The sequence below is a fragment of the Crinia signifera genome, chromosome 2 (genome assembly GCF_055691185.1).
Source record: "Crinia signifera chromosome 2, ASM5569118v1, whole genome shotgun sequence".
NCBI lineage: Eukaryota > Metazoa > Chordata > Amphibia > Anura > Myobatrachidae > Crinia > Crinia signifera.
The window spans coordinates 211,465,512-211,488,246 of NC_139218.1; the positions used below are offsets into that span (position 1 = coordinate 211,465,512).

General features: G+C 39.8%; 1 protein-coding gene across 3 annotated transcripts in view; it reads left to right on the plus strand.

Annotated features, from left to right (window-relative positions):
* The window catches only part of CSMD2 (CUB and Sushi multiple domains 2), a 909,603-nt gene that overhangs the window by 127,728 nt on the left and 759,140 nt on the right, over nucleotides 1–22,735 (plus strand). For all 3 annotated transcript variants that reach the window (XM_083173665.1, XM_083173666.1, XM_083173667.1), the window contains exon 2: nucleotides 15,162–15,378. In XM_083173665.1, coding sequence (XP_083029791.1) covers nucleotides 15,162–15,378 — 217 coding nt within the window. The remainder of the gene's footprint in view (nucleotides 1–15,161; nucleotides 15,379–22,735) is intronic.

The window sequence follows — 22,735 nt, forward strand, 5'->3', positions numbered from 1 at the left end:
TTTTTTGGTTCATTTTCTTTTTCGTTTTCTTTTTGTTTCTTTTTCTTTTTTCCCCCTCTTGTCCCTCTAGTTCTTAATTTGGGTTGTTTTTTCGTCTTTTCTGTGCCGATTTCACATAATCTGGTGGTTTTTCTTCTCCCCAGATTGCTTCTAAAAAATCGTCCTGGTCTTCTTCATCTTCCTCATCTTCACTATCGTTTTCTTCATCTTCTACGTAGTTTCTTTTCTGAGATTTTTTTCTTCCATTTTTTTCTAGTTCTTCTATTCTGGTCAGTAGACTTTTGTAAATTGCAACGTCTTCTTCTTGTGCTTTTGTTTTCCCTTCTTGGAAGGATTGTCTTATAAGTTTGTACGGATTTGTTGTGTTCTGAATTTGTGTGGCGTGACTCTTTTGTGTTTGTGTTCGGAACATCTATATAATATAAAAAGAGGACTTCAAACCCACAGTGTATCATCACACTTTCTGAAAGAGCACAACAAAGACCCAAAAGGCCTCACCTTTATGGGCATACAACATGTAGAACCACATTGGAGAGGAGGAGATCTGGTATCCAACCTCAAAAAAACCGAGACCAGATGGATATACGCTTTGGACACCCTGGAACCAAAAGGGTTGAATATAGACATTGAGCTGAAAGCTTTCCTTTGATGTCCACGCTAAAACAATCTTGACCCGTCCCTTCTTCATGTTTATAAGCCCCTTACTAACCATGAAACCCCCCCCCCCATTGTCCACATTGCCACTACTGTGTCTTTATTCTTATTTCTATTTTTATTTTTATTTTTATTATTTATTTTTATTTTAATTTTATTTATTTTTATTTTTATTATCTTTACTTTTATACCTTATTATTTTTATTTTATTTTTATTTATATTTATTGTATTTTTATATTCATTTATATTTATTTTTATTCTTTATATTCATTTTTATTTATATTTTTAGTTTTTTTCATCCATTTTTTCTATTTCTTTATTCATCTTTCACGTTTTCTGTTTTTTAAGGAAACTTTTTATAAAACAATTGACCATTTTTATTTTACTATTTAAAAAAAAAAAAAAAAAAAAACAAAGACCTAAAGCCATGAGGTTCCCACCAGTTGCTATGACAACTTCCGTTTTTACACTTCCGTTTTTTTCAATAAAGTTTACCCTATTTAAAGGGAAAAAAAACAAGCCAGAAATATCCTTGACAAAGCACCTTGCGTGTGAAACGCGTTGGCTGAAAAGAAGCCACCAGCAGAAGAGGAGAAGCATCCCCCCGCCAGACGATACTGCAGAGCCGCAAACGAAGAAGCCGGCAGGTGACGTCACCAGCTGTACGCTCCGGAGTCCTGTAAGTCTGCAAAGCCGCAGCAAGCGGCATATTCGTCAGTATAGTGCAGGGCAAGCTTATTTAACCTCCCTCTAACCTGGACTGCTCCCACATACTCACAGAAGGAGTGTAAACATATTTGGTCAACTTTTATTTTTATTTTTATTTTATTTTTTATTTTTATTTTTATTTATTTTTTATTTAATTTTTATTTATTTTTATTTTCATTTATCTTTATCTTTATTTAGGTCTTTTCATTTTTTATTATATTTTTTTCATTTCATTTTCTTCATCTGACTCATTTCTTTATCTAAAAATCCTCTCATTGTATCGCATTACCCCCCTTTTTTCTATCCATCTTGTCGTACTAACCCCCCCACGTCATCCCTATCCCAATTGCTGTATGGTCTACCGTTTATTGTTGCTTATCCCATCCCCCGCCCAGCGCCTGACTATCGCTGTGCACCTGCACAACTTTATATCCAATGCAAAAAATATATACAAAAGATAGTAAACATACTATACAGTACAGGAAATGGTTGGACCCCAGATAGTATACGGTACACAAGGTGTTATACTGTATGGCACACATGTTGGTCCCACAAGTATTATAGGGTTCACATGGTGGGCCCACAGGTGTTACGCAGTACACATGTTGTCGGGCCCACAAGTATTTTCCGGTACACAAGGTGGACTCACAGGTGTTACAGTATATGGCACACATGTTAGCACCACAAGTATGTATTATAGGGTTCACATGGTGGGCCCACAGGTGTGATGAAGTACACATGTCGGGCCCACAAGTACTGTATTATCTGGCACACATGGCGGGAACACTGGTGTTATACCGTACAATACTTACCATCCACGCTGGGTCCCGTCTGCTCCCGCTCCTCCCATTCTTCCTCCTCCCCCACATCGGTGTCAATCACTAGGCAGCCTGTGCGTAAAGATATCAAGTATTGTCAAATAAGCAAATAATAACAGTAATACGGTACTACTGTATATTGTAGAAAAATAGTGACTGTAACAATAACAATGATTACCACTGTCAGAGCTCTCACTGCTCTGCTGCTCCTCCTCCTGGGTGGTGAGGAGGGTATGGGACGCTGCAACTGTAAAAAAAAAAGACAAAATAAACATACTGTACCATACAGTACAGTAAATGGTTGGACCCCAGATGGTACTATATACGGTACAAATACTGTTCACTAACAGGCCTACTGTATACTTAGGACATGCGGCCATGTACTGTACTGAGACTCGAGGAAAATAAATTCCGTACTAAATTACTGTAAGAAGAGGATTCTTCACCATTAGAAGCAGTAACATTCTGGAAGTCATTGGCGGTGGGGGTGGTTACAGCAACAACTGTTCATGAATTTAAATCAAACTGGATAAGTTTTTGGCCTGGTGTTATACTGCACTGTACTGTACATTACTGTACTTACCACCTGGGGCCTGGCCGCTCCGTCACCAACTGATCCTCCTGGGTGGGGGGGGGGGGGCGTGTAAGATGCCGGCGGCGAGGGGTCCGCTGACTTGGTGGCACTGTGGAAAAGCACACAAAAAAACTTTAGTGTGTAACACTACTGTACTGTACAATGTGTTACAGTATGACACCACATGCATACAGTACCTCCCAACATGACCCATTCCAGGAGGGAAAAAATGCTCTGTTCTTGGTCTTCCATGCCAGTGGCAGTTGCAGGGCTGCAGCACAGTCCAAAATTCAGATAGGGGAGCCCCACCAACTACCACCCCAAACACCACAGTACAGGACTCACTGTGTGGCTCCCCTATTTGAACTTAGACAATGGTGCAGTCCCACCTCTGCAACTGGCACTGGCAAGGACGTCGCAGAGCATTTTGTGCCTCCTGGAATGGGTCATGATGGGAGGTACCGTATGCCACATGTTCGAAAGTTGAAATCAATTTTTGTGTACAGCAGGCTACTGTATACAGTATGCACTGCAATGTTCTGTACTATACAGTAACTACTGTACATAAGAATACTGTACTGTACTTACAATGGCGGTGGCACCTCTCCAGTGGCATCATCCTGCTGATATCTGTAAAAATAAGAAATACAATATACAGTATATACAGTACAGTACTGTACAGTATACAGCAATCACATTTAATCACCCCATGTGAAAATGCACGCAAATACAGTACCACATGGCAATTAGCATGTAAGAACATGTAATGACCCCATGGCAACAGGCATGTAATGACCACATTGAAAACAAATGCTGTAGGAAATCCCTCATGCCAAGTAGCATGTAATCACCTCATGGCAACAGGTATGTGCAGTAATGACCACATTGAAAACAAATGCTGTAGGAAATCCCTCGTGCTAACTAGTATGTAATCACCCCATGGCAACAGGCATGTACAGTAATGACCACATTGAAAACAAACGCTGTAGGAAATCCCTCGTGCCAACTAGCATGTAATCACCCCATGGCATCAGGCATGACCACATTGAAAACAAATGCTGGATTAAAAACAAATGTAGGAAATCCCTTGTGCCAACTAGCATGAAATCACCCCATGGCAACAGGCATGTACAATAATGACCACATTGAAAACAAATGCTGTAGGAAATCCTTCGTGTCAACTAGCATGTAATCACCCCATGGAAAAAGGCATGTAATGACCACATTGAAAACAAATGCTGTAGGAAATCCCCCATGGCAACAAGCATGTACTGTAATCACCACATTAAAAACAAATAGGAAATCCCCCATGGCAACAAGCAGAAAATGCAGCACTCAATACTGTACAGTACTTATTTCCCCTTAGGGAGTCCCTACGGACCAGGTCGCTCCAGCGGCGCTGCAGGGACCTCACAGTCCTCACTCTCCTGAAGCGCTCCCTGATTGCGAGGCTTGCCCCTGTATGCCTCTACAACCTCTCGGGTTGAAGGCCAGGGGCCTATCCCACCATGCCACTGGGATCAGGAGCTCTCCTCTTCTGAATGGCCTTGCTCTGCTAGGTGCAGCCATACTGCTTAATGGTTTGTACAGCAGATAATAAAAATGTCGCCCATGTGCGCCCTGCCCACATACGTCCTATGCAAAACAAGCGTTGTATTCTGAGCGCCTGCCAGTGAGTACTGAAAATCAAAACATTGAGATGCATTAGCGTCCCTGCCATGCACACACACATGGAAAGCTACAGTATTGTACTGTACTGTACATTATAAAGGAAAGCAGGATTATTTTGTGTATGAAATAGTATGGGGCAGATTTATTAATCTTGGTGAAGTGATAAAGTGTCTGGTTTTTATCGTGTCTGGTTTTTATCACCAGCCAATCAGCTCCTACATTAACTGTGAAGTTACTGTACTGTACATGCTTGGTTTGAAAAAAAATGACAGGTACAGTAATGTACTATACAGTAGGAGTTGATTGACCACTGATAAAAACCAGATACTTTGTCACTTCACAAGCTTAATAAATCTACAATACCACTGTATACAGTACATGACTGTAACTGACCTACTGTACAGTACTGTACTGTGTGTAAAATTAAAATGATCCCTTTACTAATCGAACTAAGGAAAACTGGACTAGCACCTACACTATTGAACAAAACAATGAGACACCTTAGCGTCCGTGCCGCTCCAGTGTAGAGCCCGTGTAGATGCACTAGCATCCGTGCAAATTTAGATGCATGGAAAGCTTTATTGGGAAACCAGAATTTTTTTCTTGTTTGTTAAATATACAGTACAGTAACTTGTTGTGAATGTCTTGAAACCAAAATGTGGCCACCTTTAGAACAAAACAATGAGACGCATTAGCGTCCGTGCCGCTCCAGTGTAGAGCCAGTGTAGATGCACTAGCGACCATGCAAATTGAGAGGCACGGAAAGCTTTATTGGGAAGCCGGAATTTTTGTGTGTGTTAAAACTACAATACTTTACTAACCTACTGTACATGTGTTGAAAACAAAAACAAGTACTGTACAGTACTTCAAACTCAGGATCCACCCAGATTCATAACAGCACCTTTCGACAAAACCAATGAGACGCATTAGCGTCACATTACAGTGTACTGAAACTTGCCCTTGCCTGTAACAAGTTATAAAGTAGTGTAGTGTACGCACTTCAATGTAATTTTATTTATTAGTGTGTACACTATCTACAGAATAGTACAGTACAGCTTACTGGACAGTAGCAAAGTACTTTACTGTAGTTCCTGCGCTTCATGCACGCGCTGCAGCACACATTTGACACATGCGCAATGAAGATTTCAAAAAGTGACATCTGGTGGATGATCACTGGTATTGCACTCATCCGGAGACACCACTGCAATTCGTCAAGCTTTGAAAATGTATTGCCGTGTTCCGCCATGGCAGGCTGGCGGTACAATCGCCATAGGTAGGGTGGATGATCAGCACTACATCTGTACATGGATGGAATCTCACATTAGCATAAGCTAGTAAGTACACTGTGCTGGTGCATCAGCCCCATAGTTATATAAAAGTGCATTGGAGAATAGCTTTTAAACTATTTTAGGTACTTGTGTATTATAGCGGCGCCCCCGATTTCCATCGCGCGATGTTTTAATCGAATCGCATCGCATGCCATGCACCCGATGGCATGCGATGCGATGCGACGTGATTTTTGGCCCCTATATGATGAAAGATTGTATAAGCACGCGTCCTCCGACCTTTTCATACCCTCACTATCCACGTCGGCGTGGAGTTGAGAATAGAAAGTGTGGCGAGCGCAGCGAGGCGAGCCCCGCGAGGGGACGCGGATACCTTCACAGGTATCGGAGTCCCCTCGCGGTCTTCACAGGTATCCGCGTCCCCTCGCGGGGCTCGCTGCGCTCGCCATGCTTCGGGCTCGGTGGCTCGCTGCGCTCGCCACACTTTTTATTCTCAACTCCACGCTGACGTGGATAGTGGGGGTATAAAAAGGTCGGAGGACGCGTACCGCCGCCCCTCGCGGGCTCGCTGCGCTCGCCACGCTTCGGGTTCACGTTTATAGTGGGGGGGTGGCGTGGGGGTGCATTTAACATTGTAAGCACCCATTAGGGTGCTTATACAATGTTTAATCGCATCGCATCGTATGGCATTGTATGCCATATACAATGCCATACAATTTTAAAATTGTATGGCATTGTACAATATCGCGTCGCATCGCATACCATCGTATGCCTTATGCTATGCGATGCGATGGGCGCCGCCAAAATACACAAGTACCCTATTTTATATTCTTTCTTGCACATCTATAAATATATTTTCTCTTTCACTTTGCTCAAAAGAATCTAACTATATTGTTATTAATTACATTGAGTAAAAATAAAAATCTTGATACTCTTATGTGGGGTACACACCAGGACGATTTAGCCCAAAATGAGTAAATTTACATACAATCTTGACCGATTGTATATAAATTGGCCATGTTTTCGGCCATTTTGCTGCCATTCTGATGTGTTCCCGATCCGATGTGCGGCCCGCGGGTCGTTAGGTCTTTTATGAGATTCTACCTGCAGCAGATAGTATCTGAGAAAGGACCATTGAAGTGGGTGCTGGTCACGATCGGATCGCAATCACATCTGGTGCATTTTCTGTGCGGGTCGTCGGCGGGTCGTAGGCTCCATCAGCTCGTGAGTGGGTCGTACATTCCTGTAACGACCCGGTCGAGCTGCATCGTTCTTGGGTGTACCCAGCATTACTTGGGGCCAGATGCACTAAGCATCAAAAGTGATAAAATGGAGAGTGATAAATACCCAGCCAATCAGCTCCTACCTGCCATGACTGTGTTTGAAAAATGTCAGGCAGGAGCTAATTGGTTATCACACTCCATTGTATCACTTTTGAAGCTTAAAGCATCTGGTCCTTAGTCTTTAATATACTGTTTTCATATATATGAGCTCCCTTTAATTGAACACACTGGCTTCACACCCAGAAAATGGGCAGCCATGCACCCATTTTCTGTAACACTGCCTGCTGCTTCCAAACACTGGCAGCATGCTATTCATACTGCACCTTGAGCGACATCACAGCCTCAGATATGCAAATGTAGAGTGTGGCTTCCGCCATGCACAGGTCCAAAAACATTTGAGATGTACGTAAATATTGTGTTTACGTACATCTCTAAATTACACTCATTGTTCCCAATTCATTGTAAAAATAATAAAAATAACAACCGAGTATAAAACAAACCAATAGAAGATAGATAAAGTGACGCAGTTGTTTGGTGATGGTTATCCTGAAAAAACAATTTTTATCAATATAACATTCCTTTAATGCATTAGCTAGCACCATCTCTACTGGAAAACAATTCATTTAGCATTCTTCTTTATTTGCTCTTCAAACAAATAGGACATGCTTTGATGTTTGCCTGAAACATCGCTTTTTTTGTTACACCACCGAATAACATTTTTTTCCGACCAGTGTCTCCTAACTTCTGAGTCATGTATGATATTTGCTCAGCTCTCCTCATAACAAGATGCCAGCCGCACACCCTTCACCAACTTCTCTTCAGATGTGAAGTGGTTGTAGTCATGGAGACAATCAAACCAGCTTTTCACCTGTCTGTAATTTCACATGCTCTCTCAAACTCACCGCACTGCATATATATACCTTATTGATGTTTTCAACTTATTCATAAAATGTTCACACTATAAAAAAAATTACATAACTGTAAATTATGGGGCTGATGCTATTGGGCATACTCAATACTATAAAAAATTACATAACTGTACATTATGGGGCTGATGCTATTGGGCATACTGCAATACTCACTGCCTGCTTCCTTCTTTCATCCTCTGCAACCCTCACACCCTGCTTCCCGCTCTCACTTCCCGCACCTCTCACTGCCTACTTCCCTCTCTGACTCCCTGCACCTCTCACTGCCTGCTTACCTCTCTCACTTCCTGTACCTCTCTCTGCCTGCTTCCCTCTCTCACCACTGTACTTATCACTGCCTGTTTCCCTCTCTGACTCCCTGCACCTCTCACTGCCTGCTTCCCTCTCTCACTTCCTGTACCTCTCACTACATGCTTACCTCTCTCAATCCATGCACCTCTCACTGCCTGCTTCCCTCTTTCAATTTATGGTCCTCTCAATCAATGCCTCCCTTCGGGTGGCACCGCATTCCCTTGATTGAGACTGTTCATACAATACAGCTTGGCAGTCAGCTCAAAGTTGGTGCCAACAGAGACCAGCTTCTACACCCTCACTGTCCCCCAGTGCCCTGGCTGGCAGTAGGCTCTCTGCATCCAGCTCAGCATATTCCACATCAAGTGGTACTGCAGCTTCTGGGCCAACTCCCTGCTTGCCATGGTGAGCAACCACACAGGAATCAGTGACAAGAGGATGCAAACTTCTTTGAGGGCTGAGTATAGGGGAGCAGGAAGGAGTGACAGGGATACATTTGGGGATCTTCTCCAAACTGCATAATTTTTCCCACCAATCCTCCATCCTAGCTTCAGCAGAAGCAAATCTAACACTAATGAATGAAAATATGTGTGTTGATCTAGCATTGCTCAGAGCACTCAGCCTTGTGTGGAGGCCCCTTAAGAAAAAGCTAAAATATTGTATGTTGACTCCTACAGTAGGTGCAGTTAGATGCCTTGAGTTACTGTACATTTGCACTTTGTGGATAAATAGCCTCATTGTCTTTTGACATTGCACTGTATCATGATAAAACTTGTTTACAAAATATCCATGCCAGACTTAAAGATGGAGAGATTTGAATAAATTAGGAAAGGTGCAGCCTTGGGCAATATAAGAGGACAGAAGGTGGAGAAGCTCCTAGAGCAGTAGCTGTCTGCAAACAGGCTGAGGTTCAGGATCATGGACAGAATGCCGTTGGTAAACATCATTATGCAGATAGAGTGCACTAGGGATCAGGAAATGGATATAGCCTCCTCATACTGCAAGTGCCCCTGGTATCATACTAAAAAGACCTGAATCCTAAAGCTACTGTAAAGCCAACTATATAGATCAAATAAACAGAAACTCTGTAACGCATAACAGAGTATTGTCTCACTTGTGAAGTTTATATGACTCCTAAATATAGGCACTGACCGCTCCTCTGAGAGAGAGTTTACTGCGAAAATATCACTGTCCGGCATCCTATAGCATAGCCATATGCAATTCACGAACCAAGAAAAGATTTTTGCAGTCTGTGCAAATGTGAAACAGTCTGACCCTTCCACAACTCTGCTACAGAGACTGATCTAGGCCAGCGCTAGATACACACACTCTCCCTTAAAACGCCTGGGCATGTCTTTTTTTTTGGACACTCCCAGAAAACGGCAGGTGTGTGAAGGGATTGTGATTAGATATTTTCCCTACGGTATTTTTGTCTCTATTTTGCCTCCCCCATGTACGCTACAATCTGTACACGTGTGCAGTCATTCAATAATGGAACGTATTGCAAATTTGCACATCAGCAATCAACTCTGAATCAGGACCATAGTAGATACATGGCAACATGGCATTCTATTCACTAAAGAAATAAGAAAATATAGAGATACAGTAAAGACATTATAAAATAAAAAAAATAAGAAACAACAGTATCAGAAAAAAATGGTTTATTCTGCAAAAAAGTAAAATGAACAGTCCTAAAATGGTGCGGGATAGAGAAGACTTTTGTTCTGAACCCAGTATTTGAGGTGTACTTTTAATATGTCTCTTACATAAAGTCCCACTTGAGAGAAAATAGTCTGTTTCTCCTATTCCGCCTGATCAGTATTAGTGGATAGGCCACAGGAGATTGTATGGGTGAAACAAAATCTTATCATTTTTTTTGGTGAATGGTATATTCGGTCATGAATGTACTAGACACCGGTATTAGGACCTCCTAGTAAATATGTATATGTTACTTTCATGTGTTTGAGCCATATTACATTTTATTGATATTTTTATGTCTTTATGAATAAATGTATATTTGTCCTTAAGAAATTTTTTGATGTTCACAGACAACTTTGTCCTTTGCTTTCTTGGGTGGCAATTTACATTTTAGTATGGTCCTTATAATGATACCAAACATCAGATGACCACTTTTTTTCCATTGAATTTGACTAAATAGATTGAAGACATGCTAATGCTAATGCAAGAAAACAATTCGTTTTTTCATCTTTTCTAAGGGGTACCAACAAATCTGTCCATGCCATTTCAATGAGCTGTAAGGGTGCTAACGTCTGTACAGTATATATAAATCAATACAAACACCAAAGGAGCTCTTATGGTGTACTTAAGGCCTAACTCAGACCTTATTTCAAATAACCTTTGGCTGAAATGTTGACACATGCAATATGTCGACATGGAAAAGGTCAACATGAGTGGTCCACACTGCATCGCCTCTGGGTGTAATACCACTAGTTGCTGGGTACTCGTAGATTTTGCTAGATGATTGCATAGTTACATTGATTGAAGGTTTTTAAGCCCTGTACACATGCATCGATTTGCTTTTGATTTGATTTTAGATTTGATTTTCTATTAGATCTGGCATTAGATCTTTCCATTCAATTTGGCATTAGATCTGTACTTTTGCATTAGATATAGAAGACAGACAGACAGGGTTCAAAGCCAAATACAATTCTATTTTATGCATGTACAGTATAGCACGATTTATAGGATCCCAGAGTCAGTCAGAATGGGTCAGTGCAGCAAATCCACAACTTTGATCAATTACCCATTTTCACTCACAGTGTACAGGGCAGCATCAGGACTTACTCATGTACAGTAGGTGGGTGCGGCATGGGCATGCAGTGGTGAGTATATGCACAGGACTGTGTGATTTCACAAGGATCGCTGGCACCAAACAGATGGACAATGCAAACATGTGCTGATAGTATTGACCAGCAGATAGAGTTGTACATCTGCCTGGATTATACATCCATATTGCATACATCTCTTAATCAGCCACTTAGTGCACATTGTTATCACACCTTTCTAGTAGGACACCCCTCTGTGCCCAGGGCAGCTTGCATGGATTTGACCATATGTTGTGTTTCTGGTCCATGTTGATATTATAGTGTGATACCCACAAATGCCATTTTGAAAAAGAGCTGATGCCAGGGTTATCTGAAAATAAAGATAATGTAAATATGAAATATTGCAGGAATGAGAGTTGGGGATGTGGGGAGAGCAGAGGGGGTGCTCTGTCGCTGCTGGGCTACGCTCCCTAAGGACAGGGTCATGGGCTCTCAGGGGGCAATGAGAGGCAGCCAAGACAGATCTGGGTAGGAGACTGAGGCATGCCCATCACTTCAAGGCAGGTGCAGAGATAGATAGAGAGAGAGAGAGAGAGACTTAAGTGGAGCCAGGGGGTGTGACAGATGTTGAACCCTCACTTGTATAACTGTACAAATGCCCAGAGCCAAGAAGAATAGGTCAGTGCTCTCAGCTAGGGACAGGAAGAGAGTAAGCCAGATGTAAAGCTGTGAGCACTGACCCAAGTATTGTAGCTAAGGGGATAAGCTCTGTGAACGTACTACTCATAAACCATTGATATTCTGTACCATTTCTAGTATATATGAATTATCAAACCCACAACACCCACCCACCCTCTCCCACACACACACATATTGATAACTATTGATGATTGTGACAATCGGTGCTTAGCTATTGCTATACTATATCCCGGAACAGGGGCACAGAATGCTATCTGGTTGCATTTCCCCGGTGACCGCTCCTCTCTACAACCACCGTTCCCAGAACACTGTTCCTATCTGCAGCCACTGGCCTAGTAGGTCCATCTTATATTGGCAGCTGCTGGAGGATTTTCTTCTGCCAGTCACCCACTGGCTGTTTCTGACTGATCACATCAGATGTAACCATATTAGGGAAAGAGCAGCTTGGCATGGACACACCTGGTTAAGGGCTTACTGGTTCACAATAATTTACTATCTGGAACAATTTGTGTAATGCATAGCTAAACATCCCAACATCTTATGTGTACCTTAAGCATGTCATATATATACACATTCTTAACTTATATAACTAAACCTGAAATAAAGACTCAGAGACATAGGTTTGGCAGAAATTGTTAACTGATTTATTTGTAGCAACTTTTTAAGCTAATTTTGATTATTTCAATTAATTTGTTAATTAATTAATGGTGGCCAAGAAAGAACGGCTACTAATGTAACTCCACCCCAACTCTGACGTAACTGGCCTAAATAAAAAAACAGGCAGTATCCAACTCTACCCAACACATTGACCACCCACCCAGCCGGGTGGGGTCACTGTCCCTGACACGGGTGCTACAACGAAAGGCCTAAGCCAATGAGAGGTGAGTGCACCGCAAACAAGCCATTAAAACATCAACATAAACACGTAGTGTGATCTAATTGATTAAATCAGCCGTTCTTTCCCGCCTATCAGCTAACGCGATTAACCCACCACCCTCAAAAGCAACAGGGAAGGGAGGGCAGGGAATTCTGCAGGAAGAAGAGGAAGTCACCTCCCCTTACGGCTATTATCATTCAGTTAACCCAGCCAGCACTATGCCCTTATTGGATCCCCGAGTCACATGCATCCCAGTGTGACACGCAGATGGGGATGTTTAATTCACTCCATGTCAAGTGTTGGCATTACGTTACTCAATAGAGCATACAGTACCTATTTACCTTTTAGGGCTTGAATACTTTTACAAGTCACTGTATGTTCTTAAGGCAATGGAGTTATATTATCTGACTCAGTACAAAATAGGAGAGCTACGCATGTCATCAGAGACCTCCCCCACTTGTTTTCTAACAAGAGCTAGATAGATGAAAGACACTCGTTTCTCCCTTGTGTATTCCACCTCCGCCCAATGGATATCCGACGCAAGCAGATAGAGTCTTTATATCAGCTCAGTAATAAGCTACAAATTCTCGGCATGCATTGTAAAATTAGACACAGTGATTACAGTGAGATGGATGAGACATGGGATTTTGTGAATATTTTTCTCATGTACGTTATTTAGACTAAAGAAATGAGTTATGTTATCTGTAATTCACAGGTAAAGGTAACTATATTAACAATGACTTGTTTTACATTATGACTGAGGAGTACTTGTTATGTGTAAGTGAGGGAAGTAAGTGGCTATAATGCAGACTGACAGTGACCCATCTAGTGAGGTATACACCTGCAGTCTAAAGAGGGATTATTATGTAAATTAAAGCCTGAGTCTTTCCTGTATGGAACGGGTATCAGTCAAGATGCATTAGGTCAATACAGGCAAAATGTTGACACCTAGAAAAAGGTAGACATTAAAAAAATGTAAATTCGTTTTTAAGTACTTGCTCATACTTTATCATCCCAGTGGACATGGGGGGGAGCTGTGCGCAGGGAGGCACCATGCCCGAAGCATGGAGCGTGAAGCGGTATACCTATACGGTGCCCATGTCGACATTTGTTGACATACTGAAGACACACAAAAAACATCTCACCTCAACCTTTTCCATTTTGACCTTTAGCACGTATCAACCTTTTGTATATGTTGACTTAATTAAAATCGACTTTTCCTTTCTACTGTTGACAAGTCAACCCATACACCAGTGGTTCCCAAACTTTTTTGAATCACGGCACCCTAGAGCATCAAAATGTTTTCAAGGCACCCCTAGGCCAAATGTTTCTTATTGAGAAATTCAGAAAAAAAAATTAAATTAAGTACATTGTGTTTATATGTCACAGTTATCTGGTGAGGGACTGGTTTTGCTTCTGTTTGTCCACGTATATTATGATTGGCAGCCACAAGCACTGGTTTTGCCTGTTACATTGACCATAAATAATATGAATTGATCCTGGTCCACCAACCCAAGGCACCCCTGCAAGTTACCTGAGGCCCCCCCCCAGGGTGCCTAGGCACACAGTTTGGGAACCACTGCCATACACAATGCATGTGACCTTTTTATCAATAATGGGAAATAAAAAAAACATTTCAGCTGAATTTGCGTTTACATATTGATGGAATATAGTGATACTCAGGGGTAGATTTATTTATTGAAGGGATAAACTGTCTGGTTTTTATCACCGTCCAATCAGCTCCTACCTGTAAAGCTACAGCCTTGGTTTGAAAAATGACAGCTAAGAGCTGATTGGCCGGTGAAAAAAACGGACAGTTTATCACTTCACCAAGCTTAATAAATCTACCCCTCAGCTCTGTGATAATACTGAATGTTAATTTAATAGATAGTTTTATTTTTTATTTTTGTATCAGCAAGAAAATGAGAGAAACTGATGAGAAAAAGCAAGCTGCTGGGAGCTGTGTTTGTAGGGGCGTGTGAGGGTGGGTGTGTGTAGGCGTGTGTGCGCACGCTGGAAGGGAGCTCTGAAAGGCGCCATCTAGTGGCCGCTGGAGCACCATTGATGTGAGGAGCAACATTAGACTATAATTCTGTTCTACGTTATCCAGATGCCTTGAATGTAGTTAATAATTTATATTCTGTTCTTTTATTAAAATAATATTGTATACACACATGGTATGAACCCCACTTAACTTACAATGCAAAACATTTACCATGTAAGACCTAACATAATTAATGTGTGACAGAATATTATAATTTGAGCATCCATAATACAAATCATCCCTCAGGTACCATATTACTGTATTATGCCAACTAATGTCTTAAATCATCAAATCATCTACAAAATTATTTACAGTTGTCCAAAGATTTACTAATTAGCCATGAGTGTTCAAAATGGAAAATGTAATTATATTACCTCTATATGACACACGTTATTCATTTATATTTTTGCATGTTTTAATTACCAACCTTGACCATGTGGAAAAGTTAAGTGTTTAATAATGTTTCTATTATTATTACCTATTTTACTCTCTGACCCTTGATATGTTGTCTTATGTTGCGTTGTTTCTTTGTCACTCCCTCAGGTCAGAACTGCAGTTTCACTCTGCAAGAACCAAATGGAACAGTAGAAAGTCCAGGATTCCCATATGGATATCCAAATTATGCCAACTGCACATGGACTATTAATACAGAAGCGCAAAATCGAATACAGTTGTGGTTCCATTCATTTGCCTTAGAAGAAGACTTTGATGTCCTATCTGTGTATGATGGAGTGCTATCAGCTGAAAACCTGAGGACAAGGTAAAATCCCAAAAATTTGAAATGTCAAAGTTTTTTAACTATAGATATAGAATTTATTTATTCCCAATTGATACATATGGGCCATTATATATCCCTGAATAAAGAATATTGTGATTTAACTCAGTGGGAACTCAGTAAAGCCTGTGAGGCGGGATGTGTTTATGATGGGAGCATAGTGTGTAGTGCACACGAGTCCCTGGGTTCCTACACCGCACTTGCTGCACCCATAATTTTTTAATACCTGCCCTCCAGAATCCAGCGATGGCAGCAGTGCTGTGTACATCGCTACTAAAATGGTTGCTGCTCCATTTTTATGGAGATCTGTGCATGCACAGTTCATTCTGAGCATTCTAGTGCTCATACTGCACAACACTGCACTGTGGAAATCACCAGAAAAAAATGGCCACCATGCCATTACTTAGGGAGACCTGCACATGCACAGAATGGTGACTCCACTGTGCACCACTACTCCTGGCAGAGTAAGGGGGAGGCTGCACACAGGCCTTTTCCTCACTTAAAACACCCCCACTGAAAAGGAACTATAAAAGCCAGGGGCGTAACTAGATATTTGTAGGCCCCATAGCAAAAGTGTGTAAGGGCCCCTATTTACCAACCTATAGTGATAAATGCATATAACACATGTAACTTACACAGGGAAGGTGGGCCCCTCTCATCTCTGGGCCCCATAGCAGCTGCACCCCCTGCACCTATGGTAGTTATACCCTTGGTAAAAGCTATACTAGGTCCACTTTGCCGACAGTGGGGACACTACCATTTACTATACACTATCTATGGATGGCATAAGCAGTACATTCATAAACAGATGTCATAATCAATTTTAGCTTAAAAAACAAGGGCTAAAGGGGTTATGACCACATTGCATATTGCTTGCTATAAACTGCATCCAATGGCAGGTGGTTTGGGAATTTGCAAACTGCCACAAATCAGCTCCCAATTCGCATCAGAATTAATGTTGTGCTTTTGCTTTGAAAACCGCATGTGAAATGTAGCATACAACACTGCCAATCAGTAAATCTTACCCTAAGGTTAACTCTGATTGCAAGGCATGGTTTATAGAAGGTGTAAGTTAGATTCTAATCTATTTTCCTAGGTTCGAAAAAATCTATGAACCATTAATTGACTAGATCACAATGTACCATAGTTTAGCCTGTATTATTGTACAGCAATTAGGATCAATAAAAAATAAACAAAAAACATTTAGCAGAATGCATTGTGTTCTGATGTCTGCACCTAAAGGTACATCGATTATTTTAATTTGTGTACAGTTTAGATCAATGCTTTACTGTATGGTTAATGCATAGAAATTGAAAACCGAGTAATCATGTTTATTTCAACCTGTACAGAGGTGATTAACGTTACAGTACAATTTTTATATTTCTCATAAAGCGCTAACAATTAGACTTTCACAATCTCACTGCTTTAATTCAGGTGACATTTTTTTGTTACTCTAGTGCTCAGTCAGACAATAAAACATAAAAGCTGGGTTGTCACTAGATCCTATTGTGTCTCTGTTCTCAAAAATACCAGTCTGTAATCAATTACTATCTAAAACTTTAGCAAAGTACACTTTAATTACTGGATTACCATCCAATCCACTAATGTAAGAAATGAATTAAAAATCACAAAACTGAACGACTTCTTAACGTCTGTAGATTAATTCTCTAAAATTGCCCATTGAGTTTTAACATGCTAAACTGTACGTATCAAAAGTGTTTGCCATTTAATTAATGGAAAAAGACATATTGTACTGTGTATAGGGGTATTTTGTTCTTAATAATTGCTGTCAATTATTCAACATAATGGACCACCCACGTCAGATTAAAGAGCTAATTATTTTATTCTGTTATAGAAAAGTGACACACAATTTGATACGTAAAAATGTAATCAGTCGCACTCTTGGAGTTCCACAGTGCTGCTTATCTTCCTCATTCTTCTGAGATACTTAGACATTTAGCTTATTAACTATTATATTTCTGTGTATTGTTATTATCAGCTGCTTAAGTTTAACTTTACCAAGCTAGAAAAAGTTGCCACCAACATAACATACTACCTGGAGGGCACCTATTCTGTTGCCCATATTTTCCATCTGTGTTTGGCAGTGGTGGCTACAGAGGTGGGGATGAAGCACAGTTCAAATAGGAGAGCCACACCCACTGCCATTGACCCACTTTGGAATGCCATTTGGTGCAGCTCCTGTATTTGAATTTTGAACTGTGATGTAGCCCCACTTCTGGAGCCGCCACTGGTGTTTGGTAAGATTTCCCATAGATTTAAAGCTGCATATTGGTCGGATTAGGATGAGTTAGTGAAATAGGGTGGTTATTGTCTCTCTACTCAACTGACTAACATGCAGGAAAAAGTAAACAAGTTGATGCACATCTCAGGGTCTAGGGTCTAGATCAGGGCTGGGCAATTGCGGCCCTCCAGATGTTGATGAACTACAAGTCCCAGCATGCCTTGCATCAGTTTCAGCATGGCCACATAGCAAAACTAATGCAAAGCATCCTGGGATGTGTAGTTCATCAACATCTGGAGGGCCGCAATTGCCCAGTAATGGTCTAGATAGTCCACAACAGTCACAGTCTAGCAAAGTGCCACCATACACAGTAAAGATGATCATTTTTTATAGTATTACTAGTTCTGTAATCCTATACTATAAAATATACATTACTAGCATTTGCCCTTGGCTTCGCTAGCATGGATGTCTGTTATTGCTTAGCATTTGGTTTTTCCTTTTCCTCCCCCTGATCAAGATAATACATACCTCAGTTTCTTTCTAGGTTACTAGAAAGAAACTGTAGTAGCAAAAAATCGAGATTCATCTAGTAGTTTAGTAGTAAATAATAAAAAAAATGTTAAAATAAAAAAGTACAGATACAGTACAATGCTTACAGTTTTATTGTATGTAGAGATTTATTAATATTGTATTATATAAAAGGAGTGCTGTATAAGGAAATGTGTGCATAACTTCGTATTCTACATGCAGTACACTTTTTATGGATGCAAATATACACACACGCACATACTGTATACAGTATATTTTAGAAGTTAAAAGCCTATCAAAATGACATCTTAGTGCCTTCCTGCTCCTTCCTCCAATCTCTGTCATCAAGGCTTCCTATCTCTATATCCAGCAAGTTTGACACCAATCAATTTGCTTTCACTTTCTGTTAAGGAGTAATTTGGTCCCCTGAGTGACCTCTAGTGGTCGCTTGTGGTACTTAACATCAGAGGTGAGGAATATTTATATATATATATATATATATATATATATATACACACAGTATATACATATATATATTTGGTACTTATGTATTATCTGGGCTCCCATGTTAAATGCACCCCATTTTTTCATACCCCTACTATCCAACTACGCATGGAGTTGATTTTATATAGTGTGGCGAGCGCAGCGAGCCACCGTGCCCGAAGCGTGGCGAGCGCAGCGAGCCCCGCGAGGGGATGCGGTCTCACAAGAAAAACGGGAGCCCAGATATTACATAAGTACCATATATTTATATACAGTATATATACTGTATATACTCAGTAGATATATAGATAGATAATTTTTCCATTTGCCCTGTATCAAAAGATCAATGGGAAATTATTTGGTGATACGCATGATTATAACTGTATCTGCATGCAAAATGCAATGTTACGCAGTATTTCTTATGCAGATACACTCGCAGTCACACAAGGAATATAGGAAGAGGTGTATTGTGCCAATCGCACAGGAAAATATATGCTTGAAAATAGGACCTTTTTATGACAATATGGATAATTGTTGTATAGGGGTGTGCTACCATATGGATAAATAGTATTAGAAAGAACACAAAGAGGAAAAGGTTGTCATATTTGTGGTGCACCTTTTTGCATTAAAATTTTACTTTTATTAGTTTTGAGAACAAAATCTGCGAAATAAAAAAAACACAAGTGAATTTGTGTGTTAAAAATAAGGTGGCAGGCAGGCAAGGAACTACAGTATATATATATATATATATATATATATATATAGTCCAGAGGTTTGGCACTCCCTATAACTCGAAAAAAACTCTGCCGGTGCCTCCACTAGAAATGGAATGTAGCAATACAACGGTGTGGCACTCGTAGCCAAAACAAAGTACAGTAGTCCAGCCAATTAGCAACAACGTTTCAATTTATCAATTGTCTTCAGGTAACCTGAAGACAATTGATAAATTGAAACGTTGTTGCTAATTGGCTGGACTACTGTACTTTGTTTTGGCTACGAGTGCCACACCGTTGTATTGCTATATATATATATATATATATATATACTATATATATATATATATATATATATATATACTATGAGACTTGAAAACGGTGATAAAGGTGTACAGTATTGTAATGTCATTGAACTACTCAGTTTATATAACCTTTATCACCATTTTCAAGTCTCAGAGTGCCGCTGCTGTTCTAGAGGAGTGTATATATATATATATATATATATATATATATATATATGTACAGTATATATTCATTTTGATACATAAAACTATAGAAGAAAGAGAAACTCTTATCTAGAGAGCGCAGGAAATACTCAGAATTAAATGTTTCTAAAGAGATTATTACTGATTTATAAACTATAACACATACAACGTTGATAAAATACACATATAGTAAACATGAATACATACATCTTTAAATAATCAAATGAATACATATAAAATAAAATAGTATCACTTTGCCAATCGTACCCGATACAGTAAACTTCAAAAGACCATATTTTGCATAACCACCAATAGCCGGATTTTGATACTTACACAGAAATATAATTATTCCAGACTTTTAAATTTAGTTGGTAGGAATAAATTCAGTCCAGATCAATCCCCTTCACTTCGGGGTAGTTTGGTTAGCTGTATTAAATGCTACACGTGGGGAAACAGCATTCACCGTCTTTGGCTTTGTAGTGCTGTAAGTATAATCATGCCAGATGGTTGCAGGGACAGGTTCCTTATTTTGCGCTGACAGCGACAGGATATAGAGGTCCAAATTCAGGCACTTGGCAATGTGGGGGAATAGCTCTTAACCGGTTGCTCCGTCCTCTTAATCTGACGGTTTCTTCAGAAGATGAGCTGGTCTCAATACTGTGGTCAGGATAGAAGGATATAAACAGCAAATATACTACCCAAAGTATTTTCCTACAATAATTTTCTGGACTGCTCACTATCCTTATGGAGATCACTAATTGAGTGATACTTACAGCGACAGTGAATAGGGTCCCTCACCTTACTGAACTTCTTATTTCTGACCATCATTATTTCCCCACCTGTAGCATTTAGTACAGCTAACCAAACTACCCCGAAGTGAAGGGGATTGATCTGGACTGAATTTATTCCTGGATGGGTTGCTCCTTGTCGGAGCTGGGGGCATGCCTGCACACTGAAAAAAAATCTTGTTTATATGATCCGAAGATCCATTCCCCACATTTATTAAATCGGTTAGTGGGGGTGCGGATCCCAAACAGTAACAAGTTAACGTATTTAAAGAAAAGAGAAAGGACTGTTGTTCAGGGATCGCACTTTAATCAATACACATAAAATGTAACTTTGAATTATTATTTTCTAAAAAATCCCTTTATAGGATATGATGAGAGGCCGCAGTGAATTTATAGGGGTTAAAATCATACATTGTGTGTTTGTATGTATGATTTTAACCCCTATAAATTCACTGCGGCCTCTCATCATATCCTATAAAGGGATTTTTTAGAATATAATAATTAAAAGTTAAATTTTATGTGTATTGATTAAAGTGCGATCCCTGAACAACAGTCCGTTCTCTTTTCTTTAAATACTGAATTTATTCCTACCAACTAAATTCAAAAATCTGGAATCAGTATATTTCTGTGGAAGTATCAAAATCCAGCTATTGGTGGTTATGCAAAATATGATCTTTTGAAGTTTACTGTATACATGTTGACCCCTCTAGCATCTTATTCTGTTTGACTCCTTTTGTGCATCTTGGTTTTGTATGTGTATTTTATATATTCACATAAATTGTAGTGTCCAGTACTTTGGGTATTCTATAATATTCAACACATTGCTCAGGGAATCTCTCAAATTTATGCTGTGTGTTTTATGGTGTGTACACATGGTTTAGATTCCCTTGTTATTCGACTTAAGAATCGAGTACTATACAATCTTTGCTAACTCCGTACTTTTTACATACAATTCATGCTATCTAAATTAGATTTGCACTATATAGTCCTTACTGCCCTGTCTATCTGGGTTTCGATTTGTGCTGTCACGGGAGCGCGCATTGGGATCGCAAGGTAAAAAACCTGTGCGATCTGCATACGATCTGCATATGATCTGCTTGCGATCTGCATGTGATTTTGACTATATAGTCAAAATCTAATGCTGGATTGTACCGTGTGTACACAGCATCAGTTCTCCTCACAGACTTACTAGCAACACTTGTTGTTATATTATGGTTACTTTGTTTACAGTGACATTCCACTATGGCATATGTAGTTATGAACTTGCGACAGTGTCACTCAACAGGTTTCTTCATGCAGGAACAATGTTAGAGCACTCCGGTATGCTTTGGTATATATAGTAATTTTAATAAATATTTAGTATATCCAGTGCTGTATGCCTTTCAGGCAGTTAAGATGCTCACAATCACCTGATTAGAATTTACAAGGTGAAGGCAGGCTGTGGTGAAATTAAACCACTTGGAGAAATTGACATACATTTAATGTATCTGTGTTTCTGTGTATTCCAGTGGTACAGTATATTAGTGTGTCATACTGTGAGGTGTATGCCTTGTAGTCCGTTAATATTCTCCCAGTTACCTACAGTAGTTAGAGTTTGCGAGAAAAACACACAGTACTGTAACCTGTAATAGTGTTACACCATTTAGTATACTGAAAAATATTTCCTGATAACGGACTTGTAGATTAATGTTCTACCCAAATGGTGTAATCACCTTTATTATCTATGTTATAAATATATTTTTTTATGCTTGAATTTTATACCAATAAATATTACCATATGTTAAATACATAAAAAAATACATTAAAAAACTCAGTAATAATGCAGCGTATAAGTTAGAAAAAAAGTTAGAAATGAAAGTATGGTAACTCATTCTGCATGAGATACTGTGGAATGATCCCTGATAACTATGATGATATTTAATAGAGGGACATGAAACTTCACAATTTAACCCCTTCCTGACAGAGCCAGTTTTTGCGTTCCTGACAGAGCCCTTTTTTTCAAATCTGACATGTCTCACTTAAGTGGGGATAACTTTTTTTTGCTTTTACTTATCCCAGTGATTTTGAGATTGTTTTTTCGTGACACATTGTACTTCAAGT